General features: G+C 36.0%; 1 protein-coding gene across 2 annotated transcripts in view; it reads left to right on the top strand.

The window, feature by feature from the left end:
- The window catches only part of LOC136028952 (sugar transporter SWEET1-like), an 88,644-nt gene that overhangs the window by 37,281 nt on the left and 24,162 nt on the right, over nt 1–27,201 (top strand). For both annotated transcript variants that reach the window (XM_065706954.1, XM_065706958.1), the window contains exon 3: nt 23,871–23,948. In XM_065706954.1, coding sequence (XP_065563026.1) covers nt 23,871–23,948 — 78 coding nt within the window. The remainder of the gene's footprint in view (nt 1–23,870; nt 23,949–27,201) is intronic.

The raw sequence follows: 27,201 nt of genomic DNA, 5'->3' as shown, positions 1-27,201 counted from the left end.
GTAAAACTTGCGAATATAAAACATTCTTCGCTGTCCAATTGTCGCTGCATATAAATACATTGTCAGGTTTACCGACCCTCGAACATGCAACGTACAATTGTCCATGGGAAAAACAATCAGTATTAAGATCTATACCACATTTCGAATTGGGAATTGCAGTCTTTTAAATTGAAAAGGCAGATCCGTTTGAATCATGGAATGCGAGGAATAAGAACAGCCTCACCCTCAAAAGGCCCTGTCAAGATTGTGGCCTCTATTAGGTTTTCCATTGTTTTTTTTTACGGCAAGTCGAGTGCCATTGCAAAGCTTTGGTGGGTTTATATTTCTTAAAAGTATTATTGGTACGCCTATTTTAGTTGTAGTACGTGTGGTGGAAACCCTGAAAGATCTATGGAATTTAAAAATTCAGATGGATAATTAACCTCTTCATTTGGTTCCAAAACTGTGTCGACTGACTTGTAAAGGACTGCCTGGTCTCGAATCTTGGTCAAAACAATATTGTTGATTTCGTGGACGTCTATATTTTGGGGTGCGAGAATCGCTCTTTCACTTAGCCATTTATTATTTTTATAATTTTTTAGAATATCGGAAATACTTTTTCAATCAATTCATTTTTGGACGTCACTAAATTACAGAAATCAGCAGGTAGTTGTATACGTCCTGAAATTGAGTCTACTGGGAGCTTTCCGTTTCCAATTGTCAGCAATTGATCTGAAAATGTTTGACCAGAGTCGTCGTTTTGCAATCGGACACGCATATTTGTAGTTAATTTTAATATTTTTACGTGTGCCCATAAATTAGAATTTTTCAGGCAAGCATTCATTTCGTCTGCAGGAGTTGATCTAGGTATTATAGGTAATGTTTGCCTGAAATCTCCCGCAAGCAATATTAATGTGCTGCCAAAGGGTTTCGACTTCCCTCTCAAATCTTTCAAGCATTGATCCAGAGCCTCGAGCGATTTTTTTGTGTGCCATTGTGCACTCATCCCAAATAATAAGTTTGCATTGCTGCAATACTTTACCCATCCCAGATGATTTGGAAATATTGCACGTGGGAGTTTCTGTAGAATGCAAATTCAGAGGCAATTTCAAAGCGGAATGAGCAGTTCTTCCACCAGGCAGCAATGTTGCGGCTATTCCGGACGACGCAATTGCCAACGCTATATCATTTTTTGATCGAATTGATGCCAGAATCAGTTTTATCACAAATGTTTTACCAGTACCTCCTGGCGCATCCAAAAAGAAAATTTCTCCAACGTTGTTATCGACACAATGCATTATCGTATCATAAATGTCTTTTTGTTCCGACGTTAACTTGGAAATGTTATTTTGTACATGCGACAATAGATCACTCGTACTGTAACTTTGTTCACGATCCAATTCTACACATGTCGAAACAGCAGCGATACGGTTAGGTGAAGGCATTCCCAAATCCTGAAGAGGTTTGTTTGCCATACGTACGCACAAATCTTCTATAATAACTAAAGTGTAGTTATAAATTTCTGATGTAAAATCAAAAGTCATATCTGACGTCTCTAACTGTTTTCGATGGAGTATATCTTCGGACATTTTTGACTTATATTTTTCCCATAACTCTGTTGGAGCTGATGGAGAGCAAGTTGTTAAAATGATGCCAAACAATGCACGAATTTGACTTGGGGTTGACGTTTCGCACGCGTCATTGATGCAGTTATCCCAGTGTTGGTCATTCTCCAATAAATTCAGAGCTTGGCATGCACTACGGTAAGTGTCATGTATAGTACCGTTTACAGTTCTCAAATACTCAAAGGATGTCGGACCGGGTACATTCACCAAAAGCAGGCGTAGAAAGAAGCATTCATGTTGATTGGGGTGAACGGTGTAGAGTCTTCCTATCGTGGTATCTTTGAAGATGGTAGGTTGGCCGTCGACTGACTTACCCTGTTTTCGACGTTCAAATACTTTATTTTTAGTATTCCACGTGTAATACGAAGGCACTTCAGTATACAGCAGTTTTTTTGCAAAAGAATCATTTTTGCAAAGCGAAAAAAAGCTGTTAATGTTGTATCCGGTGGATTCAGGTGGATCCGGTGGATTGTTGCACGTTGGTTTCCGTGAAATAAACACGTTGACCATTCTGTAAATGTACCGCTAAGTGAACAACAGCTGGACTACGTTCATGTATCGGAAATGAAAGAATTCGCCAAACAGCTTCATTACTGCTTATGTATCTTCCAGCCTTATGTATCTTATGTATCTGATATTGTACGATTTCGTCGAAATCTTTGATTTGGGGCTGCAAGCCAAAAACTGCCATGTCACTGCCTTTGTTGACGTATTTACATATGTATTTGATTGCCTTTACGGAGTTACAGTATTCAACGTTTATGTGTGCATTAAATGTTTTTGATAATAATGGGGAATATGGAACAACCCACTGGTTATCTACTTCGATGGTGGTACCGTTACGCTTCTTTATTATTGCTGTTTTACCGCCATCTTCAGTAGATCTTCTTCTATATTGTGGGTAACCATCATTGCCAGTAATTGTGTTTGATACTAAAAGTCGAGGATATTGCTTTGTGCACTTTCCTTTGGCCATGCATGGTGAATTTTCGTTCAGTGCACCGCAAGGTCCATGTATCATATTTTTTACAATAATATCATGTAACCCCTTATCGACATTTTTATCAGGTATTTCAGCGGAAATCACATCATCAATTTCGTTCGAAGTAATTTTTTATGTAGCCAGATTAGTATATGTGCTTGTGGCAAACCTCGTTTTTGCCATTCCACTGAGTACATCCAGCATCGCACTGACCCAAACACTTCAAGTTTTACTATGTAGTTTATCAGTGATTTCCACTTTTGCCGGAAGACACGGGCCGTAATGTCATGCCTATGAACCGCCGATTGTCCTTGAAGTAAAAGCTGCAGTATCTCGTCCCAAGATTGATTACATGTAAATATAATAAATAAATCTGGACGACCATAGAGACGAACATACGCAATAGCATCTTGAGCATATTCATGCATATGACGGGGACTGCCAGCATATGACGAAGGTAAAATTGTTAATCTTCCAACGTTTGTGGTATTACCGTCATTTATAACTGCATCTAGCAAATGAATGTATTGTTCAGAGCGGAGCTTGGTCTGATTCAGGCGGATATATAGCAAACTTTCTGATTCAATTTTAGCATACATATCAACGACAAATTGGTGAAACAATTCACGGCATTTTAAAATATAATTTTCTTCATCCTGCCGAATCATTAGTCTATAGGAATAATAATGCATTGCACTGCATTTCTTATTCATTTCTTTGTTAGTGGCTGGATTCATCAATTTAATATTAAAGTGATAGCCGTCGGCTCCATCCCAAAAAATGATAGGATATTGTAGGGCATCGTAGCATCGATGAGTTTCAGCAATTCTTAACAACTGAGCGTTTCGCTTATGAAGAATAATATCTCGAGGTAAAAACTGATCACCGACCATAACGATTGCCACTTCGTCGATAGTTGGAGCATTGTGTCTGTACACATGTTGGCCAGGAGGCGTTTTGTCAGCGGAAATAACAATTTTATGCGTATCAGTAGGCATCAAATCGATGGCTGTTTTGAACAGACGCACTAAATTATTATTTTCGCGGAAAAGATGTTGCAATTGGGAAACGATTGTCCTTTCAACGTTGGGAGAAATTTCGCAACGTGCATTCAATTCAGAATTTCTATCACTGATGAAGTACAATTGTAAAAATTTATGATTCTCGCCTAAGAATGGTAGAAGGGACCCTGCTCTATGATAAATTTGCCCTTTTACTTTGAAAGTAGACATAAATTGATCTGGATTTTCGATTTGGGCTCCAAACGACGTCATTTGGAAACATGAGTTGTATTTTCTGATTTGTGACAAAAAACGCTTAGATTCTGACGTAGTTCCAGTAAGGAAAGTCTTCAATGGCTCTGGTGGTGCAGCCAATAGAGGAAGTTTAACTTTTCCTGAGGCGCAACACATTCCCATTGTTTCACCATTGAATTTCAAGGCCTTGCAATAGGGACAAATTTTAGACATTGTCCCGATTTGAACACATCTACTCAAGCTATAATCATCGACTGGGTTGTACCTGAATGCCAGGCGATAACTTTCAGGTTGCTCTGATTCCTCGGCACGCTTTCTTTTCTTAATTTCTCTATCAGCAGCACGCCTGATTTCTTGCTGTTCTTGTGATTCCTCGGCACGCTTTCTTTTCTTACTTTCTCTATCAGCAGCAAGCCTGATTTCTTGCTGTTCTTGTAATTCCTCGGCACGCCTTCTTTTTTCACTTTCTATTTTAGCAGCAAGTCTGCTTCCGCGTTGCTCTGGTAGTTCCTCGGCACGCTTTCTGTTCTTTCTTTCTCTATCAGCCTCAAGCCTGTTTCCTTGCTGTTCTTTTGATTCCTCGGCACGCTTTCTGTTCTTTCTTTCTCTATCAGCCTCAAGCCTGTTTCCTTGCTGTTCTTTTGATTCCTCGGCACGCTTTCTGTTCTTTCTTTCTCTATCAGCCTCAAGCCTGTTTCCTTGCTGTTCTTTTGATTCTTCGGCACGCTTTCTTTTCTGACTTTCTCTATCAGCAGCAAGTTTTTTGGCATAGACTCTTTGAGCATCTTCATCGGCTTTTGCCATTGTAAGTTCATCAGTCATTTTAAACTTAAACATTAATAGATTTCTACGTGAACATATGTCTTAAATATCTTGATTGACGTCACCGTCAAAGCAAAAATGACGACAACTAATTTCATGACGTCAGTCAACACAGAAACACGACGTCACCTGACAGACACACAGACAGACAACTTATTTTTATATATATAGATATATTTTTAACTACGTAAAACATGCGAATATACAACATTCTTCGCTGTCCCATTGAATGTGCATATAAATAGCATTTATATTCCCTGTGTCCCGGTCGTCATTTGTGTCCTAGTGTCCCAGTTTTTATTTTCTCTTTGAGTGTCCCGATCGTCATTTATATTCCCTGTGTCCCAGTGTCCCGGTTGTCATTTGTGTCCCGGTCTGTAATTTCTATTCAAACAATCCCTGTGTCTCAGTAGTCAATTATATATCCCGCCTGTGCCCCCGGCGTCCCCGTTTTAGTTGTTTCCCTGCGTCCCGGTCGTCATTTATATTCCCGGTCGTGATTTGTGTCCGGGTGTCCCAGTCTGTAATTTTTCTTTGAGCTTCCTGGTCGTCATTTATATTCCCTCTGTGTCGGTCGTCATTTGTGTCCCGGTCTGTAATTTATCTTTGAGTGTTTTTTCTTTTTAGTTTTTTTAGTTTTTTACATTTTTCAGTTTTTTTTTTCTTCTTTATTTTTCAGCGTCACTATGAAGTACATATCGCCGAACCTTTGTTTTTAACTTAAATCTGGTAGGCATTGATAACCTTATCCAAGTCAAAATCCCAAACCCAATCATCATCGCTATCATTTTCAGTTTTGATATGTTTTGACTCTCGCTTTCCAGGTGGATTTTCATCTAACTGCGCGGTTTTGCGTTCTTTAGCCGCAAGCCTGTTTTCTTGGTGTTCTTGTGATTCCTCGGCACGCTTTCTTTTCTTACTTTCTCCGTCAGCTGCAAGCCTGTTTTCTTGCTGTTCTTGTGATTCCTCGGCACGCTTTCTTTTCTTACTTTCTCTATCAGCAGCAAGTTTTTTGGCATAGACTCTTTGAGCAGCTTCCTCGGCTGTTGCCATTGTAGGTTCTTCAGTCATTTTACAATTAAACATTTTTCCGTGAACACATGTCTTAAATACCATTAATGACGTTACCGTCATAGCAAAAATGACGAAAACTAACTTCATGACGTCAGTCGACACAAAAACATGGCGTCACCTGACAGACAGACACACAGACAGACAACTTATTTTTATATATATAGATATATATATTTATATATACACATATATATATATATATATATTATATATATATATATATATATATATATATATATATATATATATATATATATATATATATATATAAATATATATATATATATATATGTTTTTAACTACGTAAAACTATCGAATATACAACATTCTTCGCTGTCCCATTGTCTGTACATATAAATATATTGTCAGGTTTACCGACTCTTGAACATGCAACATATAATTGTCCATGGGAAAAACAATCCGTATTCAGATCTATACCTCATTATTCTAATGATTGCCCTTGAGCTTCGTTGATGGTGATTGCTAATCAAACATTCCTTGTGTCCCCAAGCCCCCCCCCCCTCCGCACGCGTAAGTCGTTACGCGCCATATTAGCTACGCGCCTTTGTAGTTGTGTCCCTGAGTCCCACCTTTGAATATAGATAGATAAAATAACGCTTTACCAACTCAGCTTCTTCGGCTTGAATACATTCGTTTTTGAATTTGTATATGATGAAATAATTCAGACGTCATATGCGGACAGACTGACAGACACACAAAGAAACAATTTTTATTTTCTTAAATACTTATAATGACGTCATATACTAAGCATCGTCATAACAAACATGACGACAACTAATTTCATGACGACATACAGCTCAATCCTTATAATGACGTCAGGCGACAGACAGACAAACAACTTATTTATATATATATATATATATATATATATATATATATATATATATATATATATGTTTTTAACTACGTAAAACTTGCAAATATACAACATTCTTTGCTGTCCCATTGTCTGTGCATATAAATAGAATGTCAGGTTTAACGACTCTTGAACATGCAACATATAATGGTCCATGGGAAAACAATCCGTATTCAGATCTATACCTCATGATTCTAATGATTGCCCTTGAGCTTTGTTGATGGTGATTGCTAATCGACGATTCCCTGTGTCGCCATCGTCATTTATATATCCCCCTGAGCCCCCCGGCGGCCCTGTTGTAGTTGTGTCCCTGTGTCCCGGTGTCCCGGTCGTCATTTGTGTCCCGGTTTGTATATACATTCGTTTTTGAATTGGTCTTTTTTAGGTTTTAGTTTTTACCTTTTTTTAGTTTTTTTTTCCTTTTTCATTTTATTTTCTTTTTTAGTTTTTTTTAGCTTTTTAGCTTTTTTAGTTTTTTATTAGTTTTTAGTTTTTTTTCTTTTTAGTTTTTTCGTAGTTTTTACCTTTTTTTTAGTTTTTAATTTTTTTTTACTTATGTCCTGGTAGTCATTTATACTCCCTGTGTCCCGGTCGTCATTTGTGTCCCGGTGCTTTGTTGATGGTGACTGCTAATCGAACATTCCTTGTGTCCCGGTCGTCATTTATATTCCCTACTAGCTGTTGGGGTGGCGCTTGGCGCCACCCAAACACCTAGTTGGTGGGGCGCTTCGCGCCCCCCAAGCCCCCCGCGTGCGTAATTCGTTACGCGCCATATTAGTTACGCGCTATTGTAGTTGTGTCCCTGTGTCCCACCTGTGAATATAGATAGATTTATATATGTGTTTCAAACTACGTAAAAATTGCAAATATACAACATTCTTTGCTTTCCCATTGTCTGTGCATATACAAAGCCGTATGTACTAATAATGACGTCATATGCAAACGCTCTTTTTACAAACAAACAAACATGCATACATACAACTCGTTTTTATATAGATAGATAGATAGATAGATACAATACAAGTTAACTGCGTAAAACTTGCGAATATACAACATTCTTCGCTGTCCAATTGTTGCTGCATTTAAATAGATTGTCAGGTTTATCAAAGAATTAGAGAATTATCAAATGTGGGTTGATAATTCTTAAAAGTATTATTGATACGCCTAGTTTTAGTTGTAGCACGTGTGGTGGAAACCCTGAAGGATCTATGGAATTTAAAAATTCAGATGGATAATTAACCGCGTCATTTGGTTCCAAAACTGTATCGACTGACTTGTAAAGGACTGCCTGGTCTTGAATCTTGGTCAAAACAATATTGTTGATTTCGTGTCTATCTTTTTGGGTGCGAGAATCGCTCTTTCACTTAGCCATTTATTATTTTTATAATTTTTTAGAATATTCGGAAATACTTTTTCAATCAATTCTTTTTTGGACGTCACTAAATTACAGAAATCAGCAGGTAGTTGTATACGTCCTGAAATTGAGTCTACTGGGAGCTTTCCGTTTCCAATTGCCAGCAATTGATCTGAAAATGTTTGACCAGAGTCTTGCGAATATACAACATTCTTGGCTTTCTCATTGTCTGTGCATATACAAAGCCGTATGTACTAATAATGACGTCATATGCAAACGCTCTTTTTACAAACAAACAAACATGCATACACACAACTCGTTTTTATATAGATAGATAGATATCTATCTATCTATCTTCTATATATATATATAAAAATAAGTTGTCTGTCTGTCTGTGGATCAGGTGACGTCATGTTTCTGTGTTGGCTGACTTCATGAAGTTAGTTGTCGTCATTTTTGCTATGACGGTGACGTCATTAAATATATTTAAGACATATATGTTCACGTAGAAATCTATTAATGTTTAAGTTTAAAATGACTGATGAACTTACAATGGCAAAAGCCGATGAAGATGCTCAAAGAGTCTATGCCAAAAAACTTGCTGCTGATAGAGAAAGTCAGAAAAGAAAGCGTGCCGAGGAATCAAAAGAACAGCAAGGAAACAGGCTTGAGGCTAAAGAACGCAAAACCGCGCAGTTAGATGAAGATCCACCTGGACAGCGAGAGTCAAAACATATCAAAACTGAAAATGATAGCGATGATGATTGGGTTTGGGATTTTGACTTGGATAAGGTCATCAATGCCTACCAGATTCTAGTTAAAAAAACGAAGGTTCGGCGATATGTATTTCATAGTGAAGCTGAAAAATAAAGAAGAAAAAGAAAACTGAAAAAAGAAAAAATGTAAAAAACTAAAAAATTCTAAAAAGAAAAAACACTCAAAGAGAAATTACAGACCGGGACAGAGGGAATATAAATAACCACCGGGACACTCAAAGAGAAATTACAGACTGGGATACCGGGACACAAATGACGACCGGGACATGTTTTTAACTACGTAAAACTTGCGAATATACAACATTCTTCGATGTCCCATTGTTTGTGCATATAAATAGATTGTCAGGTTTACCAGGTCGTCATGTCGTCATTATGACGATGACGTAATTAAAGACGCCCGGGACAGAGGCGTCATTGACGCCCGGGACAGAGGGAATATAAATGACGACCGGGACACTCAAAGATAAATTACAGACTGGGATACTGGGACACAAATGACGACCGGGACACAGGGAATATAAATGTCGACCAGGACAAAGGTATTTAAGAATATCGTTCGAAGACAAATTTTTAATTGTAACAAGATCGTTGAAAGAGTAAGTTCTAATTGTAAATTGACTGAAGAACCTACAACGGCAACACCCGAGGAAGCTGCTCAAAACGAATGTATTCAAGCCGAAGTAGCTGAGTTGGTAAAGCGTTATGTTTCAGGTTCTAGGTCCAAGAGGCTCCAGGTCTGAACCTTGGCTTTAGCATTAATACAAAAGAAGAAAAAAAAACTAAAAAAGGTAAAAACTACAAAAAACTAAAAAGAAAATACTAAAAAAAAGAGTCGGTAAACCTGACAATCTATTTGTATGCACAGACAATGGGACATCGAAGAATGATGTATATTCGCAAGTTTTACGTAGTTAAAAACACACACACACACACACACATATATATATATATATATATATATATATATATATATATATATATATATATATATATATATATATATATATATATATATATATATATATATATATATCTTTCTATACTCACAGGTGGGACACAGGGACACAACTACAATGGCGCGTAACGACCTACGCGCTTGGGGGGCACGAAGTGCCCACACAAACAGCTAGTATATATATAAAAATAAGTTGTATTTATTTTTGTATGTTTGACGACTGACGTCATTATAAGGATTGAGCATTACGGCGTCATGTATGTGTTTTGTATACTTGTATATGACGTCATTATAAGTATATAAGGCTTGCGATTCATAGAGAATATTTAGTATAAATCCTGCAATGGCAGAAGAAACAGCCGAGGAAGTGGCTCAAAGAGATAATGCCAAAAGGCTTGCGGCAAAAGAACGCAAAACATCGCAGTTAGATGAAAATCAACTTGGACAGCGAGAATCAAAACTCAAAATGATAGCGGTAATGATTGGGTTTGAGATTTTGACTCCGATAAGGTCATCAGTGCCCACCAGATTTTAGTTAAAAAAAATGTTCGGCGATATGTATTTCTTTCCTTGCGATGCGTGTGATTGAACCTCCAAACCTTCAGTTAGGAAGTATTGCTGTATCAACTACACCATCACAAGGTGTTAATATAGATGATTCTTCTATAACTTGATTAATTTACTTAAAGCAATAAATATTTAATGGTTGATGTACGTAATTTAGCTGCGATGAACGTGAATACATAACATGATGCCTTTTTTATCCTCTTTCGTAATTTAATAATTGTTCCTTAGTCAAGAAGCGTCGTTAATTTGATACAAATACAAATACAGTAGCTCAGTTGGTAAAGCATTATGTTCCAGCGGGGACGCCGGGGGGCACAGGGGGATATATAAATGACGATGGGGACACAGGGAATGTTTGATTAGCAATCACCATCAACAAAGCTCAAGGGCAAAAGTTAGAATAATGAAGTATAGATCTGAATATGGATTGTTTTTCCCATGGACAATTATATGTTGTATGTTCAAGAGTCGGTAAACCTGACAATCTATTTATATGCACAGACAATGGGACAGCGAAGAATGTTGTATATTCGCAGGTTTTACGTAGTTAAAAACATAAATATATATATCTATCTATATTCACAGGTGGGACACAGGGACACAACTACAATGGCGCGTAACTAATATGGCGCGTAATGACTTACGCGCGCGGGGGGGCTTGGGGGGATGGGGGCGAAGCGCCCCCACCAACTAGGTGTTGGTGGAAGAAACACCCCAACAGCTAGTAGGGAATAGAAATGACGACCGGGACACTCAAAGAGAAAGCGACCGGGACACAAGGAATGTTCGATTAGCAATCACCCTCAACAAAGCACCGGGACACAAATGACGACCGGGACACAGGGAATATACATGACGATCAGGACACTCAAAGAGAAATTACAGACCGGGACACCGGAACACAAATGACGACCGGGACAAAAATGACGACCGGGACACCGGGACACAGGGAATATAAATGACGACCGCGACACTCAAAGAGAAATTACAGACTGGGACACCGGGACACAAATGGCGACCGGGACACAGGGAAACAACAACAACGGGGACGCCGGGGGGAACAGGGGGATATATAAATGTTTCTCCTATGGACAATTATATGTTGCATGTTCAAGAGTCGGTAAACTTTACAATCTATTTATATGCACAGACAATGGGACAGCCAAGAATGTTGTATATTCGCAAGTTTTACGTAGTTAAAAATATATATATATATATATCTATCTATATTCACAGGTGGGACACGGGGACACAACTACAATGGCGTGTAACTAATATGGCGCGTAACGACTTACGCGCGCGGGGGGGATTGGGGGGATGGTTTCGAAGCGCCCCCACCAACTAGGTGGGGCTTCGCGTCACCCCAACAACTAGTATATATATAAATATCTTCTTCTATATAAAAATAAGTTGTCTGTGTGTTATGTCTGTCGAGTGACGTCATGTCGTCATGAAGTTAGTTGTCGTCATGTTTGTTTTGACGATGACGTCATTAAAGGTGTTTAAGGAATTCGTTCAAAGACAAATTTTTAATTGTAAGAAGAGCGTGGACGGAAAAATGTTTAACTGTAAAATGACTGAAGAACCTACAATGGCAGCAGCCGAGGAAGCTGCTCAAAGAGTCTATGCCAAAAAACTTGCTGCTGATAGAGAAAGTAAGAAAAGAAAGCGTGCCGAGGAATCACAAGAACAGCAAGAAAACAGGCTTGCGGCTGATAGAGAAAGAAAGAACAGAAAACGTACCGAGGAATCACAAGAGCAACGTGAAAACAGGCTTGCGGCTTCAAGAGATAATGCCAGATTAGGAATGTTCAATTTCCGTCAACGAAGGCGTGTAGAGGAACTACCAGAGCAACGTTAAACCAGACTTGCTGCTAAAAGAGAAAGTGAAAAAAGAAGGCGTGCCTAGGAATCACAAGAGCAACGTGAAAACAGGCTTGCGGCTTCAAGAGATAATGCCTAAAGAAAGCGTGCCGAGGAATCACAAGAGCTACGTAAAAATTATCGCATGGCATTCAGGTACAGCCCAGTCGATGATTATAGTAGATGTGTTCAAATCGGGACTATGTCTAAAATTTGTCCCTACTGCAAGGCCTTGAAATTTAATGGTGAAACAATGGGAATGTGTTGCGCCTCAGGAAAAGTTAAACTTCCTCAACTGGCTGCACCCCCAGAGCCATTGAAGACTTTGCTTACTGGAACTACGTCAGAATCTAAGCGTTTTTTATCAAAAATCAGAAAATATAACTCATGTTTCCAAATGACGTCATTTGGTGCATTAATACAAAAGAAGAAAAAACTAAAAAAGGTAAAAACTACAAAAAAAAACTAAAAAGAAAATTCTAAAAAAAACTAAAAAAGCTAAACAACTAAAAAAAAATAAAAAAAGGTAAAAAACTAAAAACTATAAAAGAAAAAACCTAAAAAAAAACTAAAAAAAGGTAAAAACTACAAAAAAAACTAAAAAGAAAAAAAAACTAAAAACTAATAAAAAAAACTAAGAAAATAAAAACTACAAAAAAAACTAAAAAGAAAAAAAAACTAAAAACTAATAAAAAAACTAAAAAAAATAAAAACTGAAAAAAAAGTAAAAAAAGGAAAAAAACTGAAAAATAAAGGAGAAAAAGAAAACTATAGACCGGGACACAGGGAATATAAATGACGACCGGGACACTCAAAGAGAAATCACAGACTGGGATACTGGGACACAAATAACGACCGGGAGATATAAACGACGACCGGGACGCTCAAAGAGAAATTACAGACTGGGACACTGGGACACAAATGACGACCGGGATACTGGGAATATAAATGACGACCGGGACACAGGGACACAACTACATGGGGGATGCCAAGGGCACAGGGGGATATATAAATGACGACGGGTACACAGGGAATGTTCGATTAGCAATCACCATCAACAAAGCTCAAGGGCAATCATTAGAATAATTAGGTATAGATCTGAATACGGATTGTTTTTCCCATGGACAATTTTATGTTGCATGTTGTAGAGTCGGTAAACCTGACAATCTATTTATTTGCACAGACAATTTGACATCGAAGAATGTTGTATATTCGCAAGTTTTACGTATTTAAAAACATATATATATATATATATATATATATATATATATATATATATATATATATATATATATATATATACTAGCTGTTGGGGTGGCGCTTCGCGCCACCCCAACACCTAGTTGGTGGGGGCGCTTCGCGCCCCCCCCCAAGCCCCCCCGCGCGCGTAAGTCGTTACGCGCCATAATAGTTACGCGCCATTGTAGTTGTGTCCCTATGTCCCACCTGTGAATATAGATATATATATATATATATATATATATATATATATATATATATATATATATATATATATATATATATATATATATATATATATATATATATATATATATATATATATATATATATATATATATGGTTTTAACTACGTAAAACTTGCGAATATACAACATTCTTTGCTGTCCCATGGTCTTTGCATATAAATAGATTGTCAGGTTTACCGACTCTTGAACATGCAACATATAATGGTCCATGGGAAAACAATCTGTATTCAGATCTATACCTCATGATTCTAATGATTGCCCTTGAGCTTTGTTGATGGTGATTGCTAATGGACCATTCCCTGTCCCGGTGTCCCGGTCGTCATTTATATCCCCCTGTTTCCCCCGGTGTCCCCGTTGTAGTTGTGTCCCTGTGTCCCGGTCGTCATTTATATTCCCTGTGTCCCGGTCGTCATTTGTATCCCGGTGTCCCGGTCTGTATATACATTCGTTTTTTACTTTTGTTTTTCTCCTTTATTTTTTTCCTTTTTTTTCTTTTTTAGTTTATTTAGATTTTTAGATTTTTTACTTTTTTTATTAGTTTTTAGTTTTTTTTTCTTTTTAGTTTTTTTGTCCCGGTCGTCATTTATATCCCCCTGTTTCCCCCGGTGTCCCCGTTGTAGTTGTGTCCCTGTGTCCCGGTCGTCATTTATATTCCCTGTGTCCCGGTCGTCATTTGTATCCCGGTGTCCCGGTCTGTATATACATTCGTTTTTTAGTTTTGTTTTTCTCCTTTATCTTTTTCCTTTTTTTTTCTTTTTTAGTTTATTTAGATTTTTAGATTTTTTAGTTTTTTTATTAGTTTTTAGTTTTTTTTTCTTTTTAGTTTTTTTGTCCCGGTCGTCATTTATATCCCCCTGTTTCCCCCGGTGCCCCCGTTGTAGTTGTGTCCCTGTGTCCCGGTCGTCATTTATATTCCCTGTGTCCCGGTCGTCATTTGTATCCCGGTGTCCCGGTCTGTATATACATTCGTTTTTTAGTTTTGTTTTTCTCCTTTATTTTTTTCCTTTTTTTTTCTTTTTTAGTTTATTTAGATTTTTAGATTTTTTAGTTTTTTTATTAGTTTTTAGTTTTTTTTTTCTTTTTAGTTTTTTTTTAGTTTTTACCTTCTTTTTAGTTTTGTTAGTTTTTTTTTTTACTTATGTCCTGGTCGTCATTTATACTCCCTGTGTCCCGGTGCTTTGTTGATTGCTAATCGAACATTCCTTTTGTCCTGGTCGCTTTCTCTTTGAGTGTCGTCATTTATTTTTTTCTTTTTTAGTTCTTTTAGTTTTTACCTTTTTTAGTTTTTTTTTAGTTTTTTAGATGAAATTTTTTTTTAGTTTTTTCCTTTTTTTCTTTTTAGTTTTTTATTGGTTTTTACCTTTATTTTAGCTTATTTTTCAGTTTTTTCCTTTTTTTTAGTTTTTTTTTATTTTTTATTTTTTTTAGTTTTTTACCTTTTTTTAGTTTTTTTAGTTTTTTAGCTTTTTACTTTTTTTTATTAGTTTTTCGTTTTTTTGTAGATTTTGCCTTTTTTTAGTTTTTTCATTTTTTTTTTTAGTTTTTTATTGGTTTTTACCTTTATTTTAGCTTATTTTTCAGTTTTTTCCTTTTTTTTAGTTTTTTTTAGTTTTTAGTTTTTTTTAGTTTTTTACCTTTTTTTTAGTTTTTTTAGTTTTTTTAGTTTTTTAGCTTTTTTATTTTTTTTATTAGTTTTTAGTTTTTTTTGTAGTTTTCGCCTTTTTTTAGTTTTTTTAGTTTTTTAGCTTTTTTATTAGTTTTTAGTTTTTTTTGTAGTTTTTGCCTTTTTTAGTTTTTTTTAGTTTTTTAGCTTTTTTATTTTTTTTATTAGTTTTTAGTTTTTTTTGTAGTTTTTGCCTTTTTTTAGTTTTTTCAGTTTTGACGTCACCTGATCCAGTTTTTTCAGGTGACGTCACCTGATCCATCCACAGACAGACAGACAACTTATTTTTATATATATATATATAGATATATATATATATATATATATATATATATATATATATATATATATATATATATATATATGTATATATATATATATATATATATATATATATATATATATATATATATATATATATATATATATATATATATTATATATATATATATGTATATATATATATATATATATATATATATATATATATATATATATATATATATATATATATATATATATATATATATATATGTATATATATATCTATATATATAAAAATAAGTTGTCTGTCTGTCTGTGGATCAGGTTACGTCATGTTTCTGTGTCGGCTGACGTCATGAAATTAGTTGTCGTCACTTTTGCTTTGACGGTGACGTCATTAACGGTATTTAAGACATTTGTTCACGGAAAAATGTTTAATTGTAAAATGACTGAAGAACCTACAATGGCAACAGCCGAGGAAGCTGCTCAAAGAGTTTATGACTGATAGAGAAAGTAAGAAAAGAAAGCGTTCCGAGGAATCACAAGAACAGCAAGAAAACAGGCTTGCGGCTAAAGAACGCAAAACCGCGCTGTTAGATGAAAATCCACCTGGACAGCGAGAGTCAAAACATATCAAAACTGAAAATGATAGCGATGATGATTGGGTTTGGGATTTTGACTTGGATAAGGTCATCAATGCCTACCAGATTTAAGTTAAAAAAACAAAGGTTCGTCGATATGTACTTCATAGTGACGCTGAAAAATAAAGAAGAAAAAGAAAACTGAAAAAAGAAAAAAGGTAAAAAACTAAAAAAAAACTAAAAAGAAAAAACACTCAAAGAGAAATTACAGACCGGGACACAAATGACGACCGAGACAGAGGGAATATAAGTGACGACCGGGAACCTCAAAGAGAAATTACAGACTGGGACACCCGGACACAAATCACGACCGGGACACAGGGAATATAAATGACGACCGGGACACAACTACAACGGGGACGCCGGGGGCACAGGCGGGATATATAAATGACGACCGGGACACAGGGATTGTTCGAATAGAAATTACAGACCGTGACACCGGGACACAAATGACGACCGGGACACCGGGACACAGGGAATATAAATGACGACCGGGACACAGGGACACATCATTAGAATAATGAGGTATAGATCTGAATACGGATTGTTTTTCCCATGGACAATTATATGTTGCATGTTCAAGAGTCAGTAAACCTGACAATCTATTTATATGCACAGACAATGGGACAGCGAAGAATGTTGTATATTCGCATGTTTTACGTATTCACAGGTGGGACACAGGGACACAACTACAATGGCGCGTAACTAATATGGCGCGTAACGACTTACGCGCGCGGGGGGGCTTGGGGGGGCGTGAAGCGCCCCACCAACTAGGTGTTGGGGTGGCGCGAAGCGCCACCCCAACAGCTAGTATATATATATAAATAAGTTTGTTTGTCTGTGTCGAGTGACGTCACTGTCCGCATATGACGTCTGAATTATTTCATCACATACCAATTCAAAAAAGAATGTATTCAAGCCGAAGTAGCTCAGTTATATAACTACCTGTGTTGGCGCAGTGGGTTTGACCTTAGCGTGGTAATACGGGACCCTGAGATCGAATCATGCTGCAGGAATGCACTACAGGGCCGACGCAGGAACCTTAGTAGTCAAGAAGCGTCGTTAATCCGATACAAATACAGTAGCTCAGTTGGTAAAGCGTTATGTTCCAGGTTCTAGGTCCGAGAGGTTCCAGGTTCGAACCTTGGCTTTAGCATTAATACAAAAGAAGAAAAAAAAAAACAAAAAAAAAATAAAAACTACAAAAAAAAACAAAAAATATACTAAAAAAAAAGCTAAAAATCTAAAAAAAACTAAAAAAAGGGTAAAACCTAAAAAAGTAAAAAAAACAAACAAAAAAACTAAAAAACTAAAAAAAAGTAAAAACTACAAAAAAACTAAAAAGAAAAAATATAAAAACTAATAAAAAAACTAAAAAAAACTAAAAACTGAAAAAGAAAAAAAACGAAAAAGAGGAAAAAAACTGACAAATAAAGGAGAAAAAGAAAACAAAAAATACAAATAAAAAAAAAAAAAAAATAAAAAAGGTAAATGTGTTCAAACCGAAGTAGGTGAGTTGGTAAAGCGTTATGTTCCAGGTTCTAGGTCCGAGAGGTTCCAGGTTCGAACCTTGTCTTTAGCATTAATACAAAAGAAGAAAAAAACGAAAAAAGAAAAAAAAACTAAAAACAGGTAAAAACTACTAAAAAAGCTAAAAAACTAAAAAAAAAACTAAAAAGAAGGTGAAAAACTAAAAAAGAAAAAAAAAACTAAAAAATCTAAAAAAAACTAAAAAAGGGTAAAAACAGCAAAAAAACTAAAAAGTCTAAAGTTAGTTTTAACTAAAAAGTTAGTTTAAAAAAAAAAAAACTAAAACTAAAAACTAAAAAAAAACTAAAAAAACTAAAAACTAATAAAAAAATAAAAACTTAAAAAGGAAAAAAACGAAAAAAAGGAAAAAAACTGAATAATAAAGGAGAAAAAGAAAACTAAAAAAAAATAAAAATAAAAAAACTAAAAAAAGGCAAAAACTACAAAAAAACTAAAAAGCTAAAAAATAGGTAAAAACCAAAGAAAAAAACTAAAAAGGAAAAAAACAAAAAATTTATTTCGTCATATACCAATTCAAAAACGAATGTATATACAGACCGGGACACAGGGAATATAAATGACGACCGGGACACTCAAAGAGAAATTACAGACTGGGACACCGGGACACAAATGACGACTGGGACCTGTGTGTCGACTGGACTTCATGTTTGTGTGTCGATTGACGTCATGTTTGTTGACTATAAATGACGACTGGGACACAGGGACACAACTACAAAGGGGACGCCGGGGGGCACAGGGGGATATATAGATGACGATGGGGACACAGGGAATGTTTGATTAGCCATCACTATCAACAAAGCTCAAGGGCAATCATTAGAATTAAGAGGTATAGATCTGAATACGGATTATTTTTCCCATGGACAATTATATGTTGCATGTTCAAGAGTCGGTAAACCTGACAATCTATTTATATGTACAGACAATGGGACAGCGAAGAATGTTGTATATTCGCAAGTTGTACGTAGTTAAAAATATATATATAAATATCTATCTATAGATAGATAAATATCTATCTATATTCACAGTTGGGACACAGGGACACAACTACAATGGCGCGTAACTAATATTGCGCGTAACGACTTACGCGCGCGCGGGGGCTTGGGGGGACGCGAAGCGCCCCCACCAACTAGGTTTTGGGGCGGCGCGAAGTGCCACCCCAACAGCTAGTATATATATATATATATATATATATATATATATATATATATATATATATATATATATATACATATATATAAATTAGTTGTATGTATTTTTGTATGTTTGACGACTGACATTATTATAAGGATTGAGCATTACGACGTCACGTATGTGTTTTGTATGTTTGTATATGACGTCATTATAAGTATATAAGGCTTGCGATTCAAAGAGAATATTTAGTACAAATCCTGCAATGGCAGAAGAAACAGCCGAGGAAGTGGCTCAAAGAGATAATGCCAAAAGGCTTGCGGCTAAAGAACGCAAAACATCGCAGTTAGATGAAAATCAACCTGGACAGCGAGAATCAAAACTGAAAATGATAGCAGTGATGATTGGGTTTGAGATTTTGACTCGGATAAGGCCATCAATGCCTACCAGATTTTAGTTTAAAAAAACAAAGGTTCGGCTATGTTCTGATATGTATATCTTTCCTTGCGACGCTGTGATTGAACCTCCAAGCTTTCGGTCAGAAAGCATGGCTGAATCCACTACGCCATCACAAGGTATTAATATAGATGACTCTTCTATAACCTGATTAATTTACTTGGAGCAATAAATATTTAATTGTTGGTGTACGTAATTTAGCTGCGATGAATATGAATATATAACATGATGCATTTTTTATCCTCTTTCGTAATTTAATAATTGTTCCTTCAGGAAATCAAATTTTGAGACCCGAAAGGGGCCCCAAAAGGTAAAAAAATTCCTGTTATCTGTTACAATATGTCGTCAATAATGAAAAGAAAAGAAAAGGGGGATGAAAAGAAATAAAAAAAAGATAGTTTAAGAAAAACGAAGAAAAGAAGAAAGAATCTGGAACGATGAAACGCATCGAAAATATGGAAGCTATGCTAAATAGCATCACACCGGTGCTAGAGGTGGACGAGTTCGTGGATAATACATTGGGGAACATGTAGAAGCAGAAATGAATACGTCAACATTATCTAGTTTCTCAGAAAAAGGGAACAAAAAAGCGAGAACCCGTGAGGAGGAGGAGAATGAAACGGAAATAGAATCTCACCGAAAAAGCTTATAAGTTTAAATGTAAATGGACTGAAGCAAAGAAAGAGACAGCAATTTTTGACAGACTTCTGATGACGGGAAAAATAGGTTTAGCTTTTATACAAGGAAGTGATACTGATAATTTTAAAAGCGTAAAACCCCAGTGTAAATTCTTAACAAACACTTGTATTGGCGGTGGTAATGTAGCGGTAGTATATAAACGTCAGTTTGAACCAAAAAATGTCAGAATCGACGATGAAGGAAGAATTATCAGCTGCATGATAAATAGAAGAACTTGCATTAATCTTTATGTGCCATCCGAATCCCAAAATATGAAAAACAGAGAGTAATTTTTTCGGCAAGATATTGCAGCATCTATCCCAAAAATACTGGTGAATTAATATTAATTGGAGACTTGAACTGTGTAACAAGTAAGAAAGATGCCATAGCCCGAGAAGAGAATATTTGCTGAGGATTGTTTGAGCTGATAAATGGACTGGAACTGGTAGATGTCTGGTAGGAACTTAAGAAGATGAACCGCTTTACAAGAATAAACTGGGTAGGAAAACATGGAGGTGGAGTCCGACTTAACAAAGCTTATGCATCAAAAGTACTGATACAAAGCGTAGCAAACATAGAACACAAGATAGTGTCTTTCCCGGAACACAATGCAGTATTAGTGAAAAACAAAAATGAAAAAATGCAAGAAAGAAGAAAGAAGCCTACATGGAAAATGAATACTACAGTCCTTAGAAGTGATGAATGTAAGATATAGATTGGAAAAAATATTGAAATCTATAAAGGAAACAGATTCCAAGTTGCTACCCGAATACTAGAAACAGACGACGAAGTCCAGGATTACACAAGAGGTAAGTCAATTTCACTAGAAGTATCAAAAACTGGCGATGAGCATCTGAAATCAAACAGTTCGTGGTGACGAACTGTAGTAACGAGCGACCCGGCTCAATAGTAACCGAAACTCTAAAAAATGGAATTTTGATACCAATAGTTACATCAAAAGAATCGCATTTTAATGCTGATTTTAAATATATAAGTTTCATCAAGATTAGTTTTACCCATCAAAAATTACGAGCCTCAGAAAATTTGCCTCATTTTCGAAAATAGGGGAAACACCCCCTAAAGGTCATACAATCTTAAGGAAAATCACACCATCAGATTCAGCGTATCAGAGAACCTTGTTATAGAATTTTCAAGCTCCTATCTATAAAAATGTGGAATTTCGCATTTTTTGCCAGAATATAGATCACGGATGCGTGTTTATTTGTTTTTTGTTTTTTTTTCCCATGGATGATCGTATCGACCCAGTGGTCCTAGAATCTTGCGAGAGGGCTTATTCTAACGGAAATGAAAAGTTCTAGTGCCCTTTTTAAGTGACCTAAAAAATTGGAGGGCACCTAGGCCCCCTCCCACGCCAATTATTTTCTTAAAGTAACCGGATCAAAATTCTGAGATATCCATTTTATTCACCGTAGTCGAAAAACCTTATGAATATGTCTTGGGGGCGAATTTCTCCCCCACAGTCCCCGTGGGAGGGGCTACAAGTTACAAACTTTGACCAGTGCTTACATATAGTAATGGTTATTTTGAAGTGTACAGAAATTTTCAGGGGATTTTTAGGTTGGAGGGGGGGTTTGAAAAGAGGGAGATATTTCGGGGGAACTTTCCTTGGAGGAATTTGTCGTGGGGGAAGAAAATTTTCATGTGGGTAGCGCAGGATTTTCTAGCATTATTAAAAAAAAAAAATAAAAAATAAATATGAATAATTTTTTCGAGTGAAAGTAAGAAGAAGCATTAAAACATTAAAGCATTAAAACGAATAGAAATTATTAGGCACATGATGGGGTCACCTCCTCCTAATACCCGCTCTTTACACTAAAGTATTTTTAGTAATTTCAACTATTTATTCTACGGCTTTTGTGATGCAGGGGTCATTCTTAAGAAATTGGAACAAAATTTAAGCTTTAATGTAAAGAGCGAGGTACTGAAGAGGGGTGACCCCCCTCCCCATATACGTAATAAGAAACTACGATCGACCCAGTGGTCCTAGAATCTTGAAAGAGGGCTCATTCTAACGGAAATGAAGAGTTATAGTGCGCTTTTTAAGCGACCCAAAAAACTGGAGGACACCTAGGTCCCCTTCCACGCTAATTATTTTCCCAAAGTCACCGGATCAAAATTCTGAGATAGCCATTTTATTCAGCGTAGTCAAAAACTTTATAACTATGTCTTTGGAGACGACTTACTCCCCTACAGTCCCCGTGGGAGGGGCTAATAGTTACAAACTTTGACCACTGCTTACATGTAGTAATGGTTGTTTGGAAGTGTACATACGTTTTTAGGGGGATTTTTTGGCTGGGTGGAGGAATTGAGAAGAGGGGGATATGTTGGGGGAACCTTCCTTGGAGGAATTTGTTATGGGGGAAGAAAATTTCCATGAAGGGAGCGCAGTATTTTGTAGTTTATTTAAAATAAAAACAATGAAAAAAATTAACATGAAAACGTTTTTTCAACTGAAAGTAAGGAGCAGCATTAAAACTTAAAACGAACAGAAATCATTTCGCATATGATGGGCTCACCTCCTCCTAATACCTCGCTCTTTACGCAAAAGTATTTTTAGTAATTCCAACTATTTATTCTACGGCTTTTGTGATGCAGGGGTCATTCTTAAGAAATTGGGACAAAATTTAAGTTTTAGTGTAAAGAGCGAGGTACTGACGAGGGGGTGAACCGCTTCATATACGTATCAAAAGCATGAGAGTACAGAAGTTCGTACGTAAGCTAATTTGCAAGTTACGTATGTCTTTTACTAATAAAAACATTCGTAAAAAATTAAAAGTTCTAGTTGCCTTTCTAAGTAACCAAAAAATCGGAAGGCAACTAGGCCTCCTCCCCCGCTTCTTTTTTCTCAATATCATTCAATCAAAACTATGAGAAAGCCATTTAGCCAAAAATATAAATATACAAATTCGTTTCAATTATTCATATGCGGAGAGCCAAAATCAAAACATGCATTGATTCAAAAACGTTCAGAAATTAAAAGAAAAAACAAGTTTTTTTAACGGAAAGTAAGGAGCAACATTAAAACTTATGGGGCTGCTTCCTCCTCAACGCCCCGTTCTTTACGCTAAAGTTTTTACTGTTTGAAACGAAGAGTTAAGAGAAAGAGTCAAACTTTAGCGTAAAGAGTGGGACGTTGAGGAAGCAGCCCCATTCATATACTAAGTAATTTCTGTTCGTTTTAAGTTTTAATGTCGCTCCTTACTTTCCGTTAAAAAAACTTGTTATTTTTTTATTTCTTTATAGAATGGCTTATGAACTAAAAAGAGAGATAAATGAATGAAAAAATTCAAATAATGAATGTTTCGAGACTCTACTAGAAATAAAAGAGATAGAATAAAAGAAGACAGAAGCCTATAGGATAAGGGCAAAATGGAAAGACCAAATAATGACCGAACAACTAACAACAATACTTATTTGTAAAGAGAAAAAGTAAGCAAAAGAAGCTAATCTTGAAAGATTTAAAAAGAAAAATTGGGAAACAACTGAGAAAATGGAAGAAGTGAAATCCCTCTACAGGAATGTATTTACAAGAGAGACAGAAGAAGAATAAGAGAGAGTGGACGAATTCTTCCGGAAGATTGAATCTAATGAAGTGGCAAAGGAAGAAAATAATATACTAAGGGCTAAATTAAAACAAAAGAAGAAAAAAAAAAAAAAAAACTGGGACTATGTCAAGTCGAGCTATGTGTAACTCGAAGACAAAAGCAGCCCTGAGTTGTCAAAAGTAGTGATAGCTAGGTATTTGCTCCGAGGAAATCAGGCATGAGAATGAGACTAGATAATAGGCAAGAAATTTTCTAAATGTTACATTAAGAATTTACACGTTTGACATTTAAAGTTTTCTTTTCCAGACCAATTTGCCGAGATATTTGGAGAAAAGGCTCCACTGATGGTATTTCGGGACTCCCCTTTCTTGCTGGTGTGCTTGGGTAAGTCAATTCCGGCATTTATTAGGATATTACCTTTTTTTTGGTTGTGTGTCATTAAAAATTTGCATGTTGAGTTTTTGATTTTGTATGCCTTACAGAGCTATCTATATTAATGGTTAGCTTTTTATTCTTTAATTATGCGTTTAGTTCTTTTATGCATAATCTGTCGTCATCATTTTAGAGTTGTCTTTTGGTGAATTTAGTCAGTGCATTGTAAATAGTGTGTTATTTTCAATTTTACGTATGTAAAGTAAAATATAATGTTTAAGGGCCACGACTGAAATGTTATTTACTAAATCAGTTTATTACAAAGAAAAGGCATATCTTGTGACAAACTCTTGTGAGCAACATATCTTATATCTTATAATCTCATCAAACAGTTCGTGGTAACGAACTGTAGTAAGGAGCGACCCGGTTCAATAGTAAACGAAACTCTAAAAAACGGAATTTTGATACTAAAAGAAACATAAACAAAATCGGATTTTTATGCTGATTTTAAATGTAGAAGTTTCATCAAATTTAGTCTTTGTCATCAAAAGTTACGAGCCTGAGAAAATCACAACATCGCATTCAGCGTATCAGAGAACCCTACTGTAAAAGTTTCAAGCTCCTATCTACAAAAATCTGGAACTTCGTATTTTTTGCCAGAAGACTGATCGTGGGTGCGTGTTTATTTGTTTGTTTTTTTCCCAGGGGTCATCATATCGACTGGTTGGTCCTAGAATGTCGCAAGGGGGCTCATTCTAACGGTAATGAAAAGTTCTAATGCCCTTTTTAATTGGCCGAAAATATTGGAGGTGACCTAGGCACCCTCCCACGCTCATTTTTTCCCAATGTCAACGGACCAAATTTTGAGATAGCCATTTTGTTCAGCATAGTCGAAAACCATAATAACTATGTTTTCGGGATCATTTACTCCCCCACAGTCCCCGGAGGTGGGGCTGCAAGTTACAAACTTTGGCCAGTGTCCACATACAGTAATGGTTAATGGGAAGTGTATTATTGGTTTTGCATGATTATTTTGGTTTGGGGGGGGTTGAGGGGAAGGGGCTATGTGGGAGGATCTTTCCTTGGAGGAATATGTCATGGAGGAAGAGAAGTTCAATGAAGAGGGTGCAGGATTTTCTAGCATTATTATAAAAAAAAACAATGAAAATATAAATATGAAAAAGTTTTTTTCCACTGAAAGTAAGGAGCAGCATTAAAACTTAGAAAGAACAGAGATTATTACGCATATGAGGGGTTGATATCCTCCTAAATACCTCGTTCTTTGGGCTACAATATTTTTAGTAATTTCAACTATTTATTTTACGGCCTTTCGGATTCATGGGTCATTCTTAAAGAGTGGGGACATAATTTAAGCTTTAGTGTAAAGAGTGAGGTATTAACGAGGGGACAAACGCCTTCATATAAATAATAAAAAAATAAGAATATAAATGTTCGTTACGTAAGTTAATTCTTAATTTACGTATATTTTTTACTAACATAAACGTTCGTTAAAAATTAAAAGTTCTAGTTGCCTTTTCAAATAACCAATAAATTAGAGGGCAACTAGGCCTCCTCCCCCACCCCTTTTTTTCTCAAGATCGTCTCATCAAAACTAAGAGAAAGCCATTTAGCCAAAAAAAGAATTAATATGCAAATTTCATTTTAATAATCTATGTGTGGAGAGCCAAAATCAAACATGCATTCAAAAACGTTCAGAAATTAAATAAAAAACTAGTTTTTTTTAACTGAAAGTAAGGAGTGACATTGAAACTTAAAACAGAAATTACTCCGTGTATGAAAGGGGCTGTTCCCTTCTCAACGCCCCGCTCTTTACGCTAAAATTTTTTACTGTTTAATAGAGTAGAATTGAGAGAAAGAGTCAAGCTTCAGTGTAAAGAGCGGGGCTCCATACTTTCAGTTAAAAAAACTATTTTTTTTTAATATTTAATATCTTATAAGCAACACTTTGGTCTTGTTTCCTCGCTTCGATTAAACGCTGAAGATGTGAGTCTGTAAAGATCTTAAAATAAATACTAGGTATGCCAACTCGCAAAAGTTGCAAACCCCTCATTGCAGAAGATGATTATGAGCTAACAGTCGACTGTTGCCTAAAACTCCCCTATATATGTCACAATTGGTATTGGCCTATTTTTGGTTTCAGTGTGTACCTTACTACTGAAGTTGTCAACCCCTTTAAACTTTCAAACCGCGATATCTCACGAAGGAATTTTTCTACCAAAAAATGAATGATATATACTTTGATTAGCTCATCAAGAGCTATCGACTGCCATCGAAAAAAAAAATCTATCGCCTTAGTTCAAAAGCTGACTTTTTTGCCGTAGGCCAAGTTTCTAACGTCATCATTTAGAAAGGAGCAAAGGATAAAATCTAATCTCTTTAACAATGAGAGAACTTCTAAAGTTTATGAGGCATATATGATGCCATGTGTGCGTCGGCCTATTTTGGGTTTCGGTGTGTACCTTACTGCTGAAGTTGTCAATGCCTTTAAACTTTCGATTTAATATCTTATAAGCAACACTTCAGTTTTGTTTCCTCGCTTCGATTAAACGCTGAAGATGTGAGTCTGTAAAGATCTTAAAATAAATACTAGGTATGCCAACTCGCAAAAGTTGCAAACCCCTCATTGCAGAAGATGATTATGAGCTAACAGCCGACTGTTGCCTAAAACTCCCCTATATATGTCACAATTGGTATTGGCCTATTTTTGGTTTCAATGTGTACCTTACTACTGAAGTTGTCAACCCCTTTAAACTTTCAAACCGCTATATCTCACGAAGGAATTTTTCTACCAAAAAATGAATGATATATCTTTGATTAGCTCTTCAAGAGCTATCGACTGCCATCGAAAAAAAAAATCTATCGTCTTAGTTCAAAAACTGACTTTTTTGCCGTAGGCCAAGTTTCTAACAGTCATCATTTAGAAAGGAGCAAAGGATAAAATCTAATCTCTTTAACAACGAGAGAACTTCTAAAGTTTATGAGGCATATATGATGCCATGTCTGCATCGGCCTATTTTGGGTTTCGGTGTGTACCTTACTGCTGAAGTTGTCAATGCCTTTAAACTTTCAAACTGGTTTATCTCAAGAAGGAATTTTTCTACCAAAAAATGGATAATTTATACTGATCAGCTCATCAAGAGCTACCGACTGCCATCGAAAAAAAAAAATTCTGTCTTAGTTCAAAAGTTGACATTTTTGCCGTTGGCCAAGTTACTAACGTCATTACTTAGAGAAGAGTAAAGGA

The sequence above is a fragment of the Artemia franciscana genome, chromosome 1 (genome assembly GCF_032884065.1).
Source record: "Artemia franciscana chromosome 1, ASM3288406v1, whole genome shotgun sequence".
Lineage (NCBI taxonomy): Eukaryota > Metazoa > Arthropoda > Branchiopoda > Anostraca > Artemiidae > Artemia > Artemia franciscana.
Note: the sequence above shows the minus strand (reverse complement) of the source record. Positions and strands in the feature narration are given on the sequence as shown.